The following is a 9870-nucleotide window of genomic DNA, read 5'->3' as shown; positions in this document are numbered from 1 at the left end:
TCTGATCTTTTCAACAAATCTTGCTGATAAAACATAATATCCATGTAGAAAAAAAAAGGAATGTTAATTTCACACCAAGAGTTAACAGTCAAGACTTATTCTGAAAATTAAAACATCTTCTTTAGATATATTCTTATATCAGATATTGTAAATTTTGTAAATATCTTAACAAGTCTTGTTCTTGGTAAAGATAATTAGGAAAATTAAGATAAATATAAAATAATTCTTTGAAATTACACAAAATATGCTTAATAATGAAAATGTGAGTTAAATGTTTCCAATAAAATCAAGACATGACAGTATTGCTATAGCTTTTATTTTTTAATGAATTTGCTTCCTTTTATTTATTAAATTAGTTTCTTGATTGGAAATCAGAATTAAATTAATTTTTCTGCTGTTTTATTTCAGAATTTTCTTCAAAGAACAATGTCTAAACATATCAATGTTTTATGTGTTGAACTACATCAGTTATAAAACGGTTCATTTGTCCTGTTGCAATGGTGCTGGTGATCAACCCAGAACCTCCAGCATCCTAGGTAAACTATGCCTTTGAGGGTCACCCAGTAAGTTGCTAATAGTAATAGTGTCAACTATGGAGTTTTTCAAAATTGCTTGTTATTTTAGAGTACACTATATCCCAAATTATTTGAGAGCAATCACATGTATTTAATATGTTTAAATACATTCGTGTCATATTAATTACAAGTTATTGTTACTGAAGAAAGGTGTTAGTGGTTAAAGCATGTGATGCAGTGGCGAGGATCCAGGTTTAGTTCCTAGCACCCGTGTGGCACCTCACAACCATTTATAACTCCAATCTCTGGAGACTGGATACCCTTTTCTGGTTAGAAATTCGTGTAGTGCATAGACATATGTGGAAGAAAAACATTCATCATAAAATTTAAATAATTCTTTTAAAATGAAGTTACTAATACAAATATATAATGGCATAAAATATTCATTAATTTTTAATATCAAAGATGTAAAAGGATGGTAAAAGTTTAAAAAGATTTCAGAAACTGTTCCTAAAATATTATGGCATATGATTGCTAAATTATAAAAAAAAATTAGTTTGCCCCCCCCCAACATAAATAGCATCTAAAACTTCCTTTTCCATGGTCTCTGACAAGAATCATTTAAATTGACATCAGTTTTCTGGAAATCTGGAAGTGTACTTGGACTGGAGGGGATGGGAACAGACAGAAGTTCCCTTCATTTGTGTTTTTGATGCTTTTCAAGTAATCTCCTTCCCAGAGAAAAAGCCTCACTCAGTGCTATTTAAAACACCTTCCTTTAGCCAGTAAGTGTCTGACAGAGCAGAGACTGTGGAATGCATTTGAGATTGGGACCATTTTCAATCATTTAATATTTTGGTCATGAGATTCCCATCTTTCAGAAGTTCTTGACCCCAGCTCTCACTGTTTTCCTCCCCCTCTAACGCCAAGTCAAAACAAGTCCAGGCCCATCAGTTACATCATTGCAAGCTTTGCCCTGGCCTTTGTACTAGAGTGAAAACTGTATGACAATTGTTCCTTCTTTTTCTGATAACTACTAAATGTGTCAAACATAATAGTAAAAATTTTATGATCATCTATTGTTTAGAAACTCATTTAACTTTCTTTTTATGATTATTACTTCTTTTCTTTTATCAGGTTATAATATAATTACCTAATTTCCTCCTTACCTTTCCTTCTTACAAGCTTTCCCATGTACACATCCTTGCTCTTTTTCAAAGTCATAGCCTCCCTTTTCATTAAACATTGGTACATGCATATATATATATATATATATATATATATATATATATATATATATTTCCTAAATACAACCTGCTCAGTCTGTATAATTTTACTTGTATGTATATTTTCAGAGCTGACCAATACCACATGGTCAGTCTTAAAAGTTTCTTAAAGCAGAGTCAGACCCTTGCTATTCTGTTACATGATTATTTATCATCAGAGATAACTGAGTTTTTCTTTCTTTGTTTGGAAGACAAGCTGTAGATGCCCACATTTAACTTGGAAACAGACAAGGTCTGATTAAAGTATCAATTCTCAATGAATATTATTAACCACTTCTTGGACTTTTTATAAACATCTTTTCAGAGAGTACATTTATCTAGTGTTATTGATCATTATTATGTTGTCAGCAGGTATTATGTAAAATACAATCATATACTTATCATCCATTTGTATTTTTTAATGTCTTAAGTAACATTAAATCAAGAATTGTGTGGTATCTTGTTTTACTCTGTAGCTAGACCTTCATGAATTATATACAACACCGAGTTAGATCCCTCAACTTCTTAGTCATGGTAGTATTCAGTATTTTTGAATTCGGAGTCCTATTTTTCCTCATTAATACCAAAAAAATGTTCATTAGTCAGCAAACACAAACATATTTGTTCTCTTTTTAAAGCTTTCTGCTGATCTTCCTTATTTGAGGGAATGAGTACTGTTTAATGTTAGAACTCATGGTGCCGAGAACACTATTTGGCACTTAGTAGAGCCTGAACAATATTTTAAAGATCACTGCAATTTTTCATACATAGAAAAACCTCATTCCCCAGCAACAACACGTTGCACTCCAAATCGCTTGCGCAAGGCAGCTTGGATCTGCCTGGATTTGAGGCTATAAACCAGAGGGTTTAGCAGTGGGGTCATGAGGAGGTAGGCATTGCTCATGGTGGTGTAGAGAATTGGAGAAGTTTCCTGGGTGTAACGATGCAGTACTGCAAGGCTGATGAGTGGCAAGTAAAACACCAGGACTGTGCAGAGGTGACAGACACAGGTTTGCAGGGATTTCCAGTTTCGATCTTGGATCCCCAGTTTCATGACAGTGCCCAAGATCTTCATGTATGATACTACGATGAAGATTACGTCCACTGCAAATGTGCAGAGTACACAGACCAATCCGTATACACTGCTGAATGTGACATCTCCGCAGGCCAAGTTAAGCATATCTGGGTAATAACAATAGGAGTGTGAGAGGATATTGGCCCCACAAAAAGGAAACGTCCTGAGGAAAAATGGCAAAGGGGCCAATAGAGTGGCTCCTCGTATGAGGGCAGCTCCACTGAGGCAGACCACAGTGTGGTGATTCAGGATTCTAGTGTAGGTTAGTGGAGCACAGATAGCAACCAAGCGGTCAAAAGCCATGGCCACCAGAACACCTGACTCTACAGAGGAGAGTGTGTGAATAAAGAACATTTGTGTCAGACAGGCATCCAGACCGACATCGTGGACATCAAACCAGAAGATGGCCAAGACACTAGGCATTGTTGACAATGAGAGGCCAAGATCAGTGAGGGCTAGCATGGCCAAAAAATAGAACTGGGGTTCATGAAGATTCTGCTCCGCTCTAACCAGAAGGAGGAGAAGAACGTTGCCCCCAAGTGCTACCAGGTACAGGAGACAGAAGGGGATGGAGATCCACATATGTGCAGCCTCTAGACCAGGTATACCAATGAAGGAAAAAGTGGGCCAATTCGAAGTAGTATTCAAATCTGACATGATGAGTTGGAGGTGGAACTGCAGTCCAGGACACTCATAGATCTATAAAAGACAATAAAGTAAGAAACTTGAAACTGAGTAATAAGTAAAAAAAAGTATATTTTAATGCATGAAGTGGAAAAATCGAGGCATGGAGACTTTTAAATTTGGTTATCAAATTTTGGGCAGAGACTCGAATGACTAGAATCCTCAGAAAGGGTTGATAGGACATAGAATTGTACAATCTCTAATGAAAAACATTTCGACAGTTTCTTTGTAAAGTAAATTACTGAATATTCACCGAGTGATTTCATTGCTATAAATTTGCTTAATAGAAACAAAAGTACATGATCATAAAGGTTTATATAGAATTATTTATAGGTACAATTTATGATAGCCAAAAAAGAAAATGATTATTCATTTATTGTTGTATGGACACATAAATTACAACAGATCTATGTAACTTAAAATTTAAAAGTGAAAAAAATAACTGACAGACACAACAGCAAGAAATGATCATTTGTGTCATATGACAAAAAAAGAGAAACGGAAAACATGTACATGAGGAAAGAAAGGATCAAATGGCAGACTGCTGATCAGAGACTGGGAGAGACAGATTGTAAGGACTGTAGCAAAAAATGTACCCCAATGAGCCTTCAGTAAACTTAAGGTGCCTCATATATGAATGATGTTAAGATTACATGACTTTATACATTAAAATTACTATTAAATTACTATATTCTATCAGTTATTAATTAACTTAATAAAACTTGCTCAAATATTGTTTTGTGAGAATGGTTTGTTTCTTAATGACACTAAATAATCACAGATGTGGTGTGTGTGTGTGTGTGCTTTCTTTCATAATCCTATCCATTAGATGATTATTAAAGAAAATGTCATATTTGTGAAATTACTAGACTCTCATTACTGGAAACTAATTTATGTCAAGGACAAAGCCCAGGCTTCTGTGTCTTACACTCCCAACTACTAGACCCTTGCAGACTGCCCCATGCCATAGTGAGTAAACTCATAGATATCTGTGATCTCACCAACATTTCTGCTTAAATATTATTTCTAGTGCTTTATCTATTCAGAGTTCTAAAGTCATCTATACATATCCCTACCCATCCCATACTTAAAGATTTTTTTGGACATATGTCATACAGTATATAGGGTTTCTTATTATTTCAACCCTTCTAAATCTGTACAGCTCAGTTTTTCTTCAGAAAAACGAGTAAACTAATCATCCATGAAATGTTTGCTTGTTTGATTTGTGGTTATGAGAGCAAGAAGTCAGGAAGGATCATAACAGGTTTGAATTATAACTGCAATGCATGAAGAGTTTGTCTTTGGTGGTTAATTTCCTATTTTTAGAAAGGTGTTATTTGAATCATGTGGTCTTGAAATCAAAAATGACAAAAATAAATCTTTTCAGTAGAGGATAACACTTACTTATTTATTGTTCATAAATCTAAATTTACATTCTTTTATTAGTTTCTGAATTTATTTATACCTTCCCTCAAGTCAATTGATGTGACTACACCATTTATTCTTTCCTGTACCTTTCAGACTTATGGAACAAAATCTGATTATTTTTTTAATTCTTAAATAACCACAATTTTATGTCCTCCAAATATCATTTAATCATCTGATAGAGAATTATCAACTTATACTTCAATAGTTACACTCACAAGGTTTTGAATTGTGACTATATTATCTCCCCATGGACTCATATTCTGATAGTTTCATTCATAACATTTTGGTTTCTTTGAAACATTTCCTGAAATATCTTAAGTGATTACTATCATTGATATTTTTATAAACATATAAATTTGACTTTATTTAAATGATTGAATTTAGTAACTTGATTTCAAAAAAATCGGTTTATTTATATTACTTTTGCAATAATGGTAACACATTTTAATGTTGCTATGTGGATTAACCCTATGAAACACTAGAGAAGAAGGATATAGTCCACTTCCTAAATGTTAATCAATTAGAATTTCTTTCTGCTATGTCAGAGAATTCAATTTAAGACAAATGAATCAAGGTTAATTTTATATATTATAAAAACATTTTGTTATATTTACAAATCAGTAAAATGTTAGTATATATTAAGTCTATGATATTATTAAAACTATATATTGACAAATACAATAAATACTACATAGAAAATACAATTAATCAATAATTTAATTTCTAATTATTATTTATTCAAACTTAAAATTCTCCAATATAATTTCCCAAACAAATATTTTTCTAATTGAACAATATAACTCTTTTTGTTTTAATCATTTTTATCATGGGAAACATGATGGTATTTTTTGAAATGTTATAAACTGAATCAAATATGAAATTATTTTATACAGCATTGCCTAAATGGACTTTCTCAGAGTTCAGTAGATGCTATCCTTTCTTTTCAGAATACTTCACTCACTGTGCAGTAGACAACACCTTCTCATTCAAGAGCGTCTGTTGCCAGGATTCTCCTTTCTGACACAGGAAACTCTTCACTCAATATGGAGAGGAAGTGTTAACCTTAAGGGTTTAATACTGATTTATAAACTAGCAAAAGGGTCTCCCAGGTGCCTGACAATCTCTACTGAGATTTTAAAAGTTTAGGGAATTTCCAACTTTCTTAGGCAAAATTTATTTTTTCCTCAAGGGACCTGAGAAGGAGATTGCTTTTTTTTATATAGAGTATGTCTTCCTTTCCTGTTGTACTGGAGAAATGAATAAGTATCATTTTTATTAGAAAGTGAAGATCTGTCATTTTCTTCCTTTATTGTATGAAAGGCAGTTTGAAATGAAAATGTATAATAGGTATTATAAATGCATAGACATGGTCAAATATGTAGGAAGGATTGAGATTTTAAATAAGAAAGATCTCAACTTGTAGAAATCATTATTAAAAATCTATTCATATGTGCTATCTATGTCAAAAATACACAGCCACTTCATGTGATTCTTGAGACATATATACCTATTTCCCCTATCTGAGAATAATAGAGAATGATGTCTTGAATTAAACATATTTGATAGTAAATATACTGCTTTAATTCACCTAGATGAATTACAAGTTTCATTTTCTATTTGATTTTAGAATTTTTTCATAGTCTGAAGAATTAAATAATTTATCTGTTATTTTATGATTTGTAAAACTTTACAAAACCTTAAAAATAAACCAGAAAACACATTAGCTTGAAATCTTACTCTTGAGTTTTGTCTAAATGTGAAGAATGCCTAAATTGGTTCTCTTCCTGGCTTTTCCTTTCACTAGCCCACATAACATCATCATGAAAGTGGCTGATGTGCACTCCCCAATGATTGTGCCAATACGAAGACTTTTTTTGATTTATTTGCTGTGTTATGAAGCAATTCAGAATTTAAATCACCCAAGTGTCATTACACTTAATTTTTCCATTTAAATTTTCAAATAAAGGTTCTACCAATATCAAGGGCACACCAGTTAGTTATCCAAAAGTATAAATGGCACAAGATGATTTTTTTATATACTATGTGTTTATATACAGACCTATATATCCGTGTAACAACACTTGATGAAAAAGGAGCCATGAATTTGAAATGGAGTCAAAACAGGTGAATGGAGGGACTGGATAAAGAGAAGGAAAAGAGGAAACAATGTAATTATAGTCTCAGAATAAAATTAATAATAAAAACAGCAGCAGCAACAACAACTACTGCTGCTGCTGCTACAACAACAACAACAACTAATAATAATAATAATAATAATAATAATAATAATGATACCAATACCATAAAACTGATTGTACCCTGAGCTTTCCTTTATCTATACCTGACTGTTCATTGTGTAGATTAGTGAGGACTTAGCTGTAATCTTTGCTACAGAGAGATTCAAGGAGAGGAGAGAGATTGCCTTCAGTTGTGTGTCCAGTGGCGAGCCCAGCAGGTTCTATAAATGGTTCCAATGAAAAAGTCAAATAGATGGCTCTGATTAAAACCAAACCAGCAACAAAGCAACCTAAAAGTGAAAAATCTAGGAAGGTGTGTGTGATAGGAAAGTGTAGAGTGTGATGGAGAATAATATGGTTAAAAGAAAGAGATATAAGGATGAGGGGCAGAGTATCAGAATGAACTATATGCACACATGAAGTTGTCAACAAATTACATAAAAAATGAAAATTATGATTGCTTTTACAACTGAGGTTCCTATTAACTTATCAAATGGTTGCTACTTATAAAGATACAAAAGTACTAAATAATTTCATAAACTCTTTAAATTATACAATTATAATGATTAATCTAAACTACAGTGGGATCTATTTTAACAGTGGAACTAAAAACACTTTGGAAGATTCCATACACAAGTCAGAAAGTCATGTTAACATCCTTTCTACTTTTAGAAATGGAACTTATTTAGTTGTGAATGCTTTATAATAAGTTTATTTAGTTCTAAATTATGTTTCATAACTAACTTAAACAATAACTTCATAAACTGCAGTTACGCTAAGCAGCAGAATTCATAATCTGTCATGAAATGAATATACACATGAACTGAAACAAAATATGTTTGATAATATTTGGGAAATGTAATTGCCTGTATATCTAAGATGTTAGTTCTTTAACAACATCATTGGCTATCTCAATGACAGAGTCAGTAAATATTTAATTTCTAGAATATCAAATACTTAGAGATGATTTTACTTGCAGACTAGACTATCCTGGGAGAAAAGATGAGGCTGAAAAAATTCTACACAAGACCATTAGCTAATAATTTTAAGGAAAAGACTCCCTTTCAAGAAGCCTTTCCACCCTGTGGTCCACTGACCACACATCGTACAAGAAAACTGAATGTGGTCCAACAACATTTCCTTAAAATTTTGTGAGGTTTTTTTTTCTCCAATCATTTTTGTAACTTGGTTTGAGCATTGTAGGTGATATCATCTTGCAACTTCAAAGGCTGAATAGACAAGGTTGATTGATTTTTCAATGCTAGGCTTTTCATGATGTCTTGGTAGCTATCTTACTCTGCATCTGCCCTCTTCTTTATGAAATTCTGTTTACATTTTCACTGATTTTAATCAATGATATAAAGAGATACACATTTCTACAAATCCAATGATCACTAAGGGAAAATTTTTATTTCAACTGAACATAAAAAGATTGCTTTATATAGGTGTTATTAATTAATAATACCTCATAAACAATGTGACATTTCAAAGGTTCGTGAAAATAGATTAAAGTTTGCACCCATGTTAGATTTACCTCACTATTAATTACTCAATAAGAAATATAAACAGGAGACTTAGTAGAGATGAGTCTCATGGCAAGACAGAATGGGGAGTAAAAATTAGACTGAAAAATGACAACCAGCTCTAAAGAAAAGCAATACCTTTAACAAACATTAAATGCACCTTATTGGTTAATTAAATTAAGATACTTATAGAGTTTGGAATTAGGATGCTTGTCTGAACATGAAATCTCAGCAGCAAAGAACAAAAGCATCATAATTCACCCTTGGAGAAGACAATGCCATGTAAGAATTATTCCTGTCTAAAAGAATGGCAGGGATAAAAAGGGTTTGAGACTGAGATCCAGTGAATGTCCCAATTTGGGATCCATCTCAAGGGCAGCTTCAAGGTCTGACACTATTACTGATGCTATGGTATGTTTTCAAACAGAAGCCTAACATGGCTGTTCTCTGAGAGGCCCAACAAGCAGCTGATTGAGACAGCTGCAGATACACCAAACCATTAGACTGAAGTTGGGAACCCCTGTGGTTGAATTAGGGAAAGGCTGGAAGAAGCTGAGGCGGGCGACCTCATAGGAAGACCAGCACTCTTAACTAACCTGGACCCCAGAGATCTCTCAGACACTGATACACCCACCAGGCCGCATACATGATCTAGTCTTAGGCTCCAACACATATAGAGCAGAGGACTATATGGTCTGACCTCAGTGGGAAAAGAGGCACTTATCGCCCAGACTTGAGGCCCCAGGTAGTGGGGAGGCCTGGCAGGCAGGCAGGTGGTGGTGGTGGCAGTGGCGGTGGCGGTGGCGGTGGCGGTAGTGGTGGTGGTGGTGGAGGTGAACATCCTCTTGGATAAAAGGGGGAAGAGGAATGGGATGAGGAACTGTGGGAGGGTGGACTCGGAGGAGGGCAACTACTGAACTGTAAAAAAATAAAAGCAATTTTATAAAAGAAAAGAAAAAAGAAAAAAATCAAGTCCTCCTACTTAAAATGTTCGCATGATAAGTTAAGGTGTTTAACATCTTATAGCCAAGTTTTTTTAAAAAATAAAGTAAGCCGGGCATGGTGGCGCACGCCTTTAATCCCAGCACTCGGGAGGCAGAGGCAGGCGGATTTCTGAGTTTGAGGCCAGCCTGGTCTACAAAG

The 9870-nt window shown here is 33.8% G+C and overlaps 1 protein-coding gene across 1 annotated transcript; it reads right to left on the bottom strand.

Moving 5' to 3' along the window:
• Positions 1-2530: 2530 nt before the first annotated feature.
• Positions 2531-3537, bottom strand: LOC110297251 (olfactory receptor 51I2-like). The gene has a single exon (XM_021165999.1). The coding sequence runs from the start codon at positions 3510-3512 to the stop codon at positions 2559-2561; it is 954 nt and encodes a 317-aa protein (XP_021021658.1). The 5' UTR covers positions 3513-3537; the 3' UTR covers positions 2531-2558.
• Positions 3538-9870: the final 6333 nt, after the last annotated feature.

Source organism: Mus caroli, chromosome 7 (assembly GCF_900094665.2).
Source record: "Mus caroli chromosome 7, CAROLI_EIJ_v1.1, whole genome shotgun sequence".
In the NCBI taxonomy this organism is placed as follows: domain Eukaryota; kingdom Metazoa; phylum Chordata; class Mammalia; order Rodentia; family Muridae; genus Mus; species Mus caroli.
This window is presented reverse-complemented; position numbering and strand designations above follow the sequence as displayed.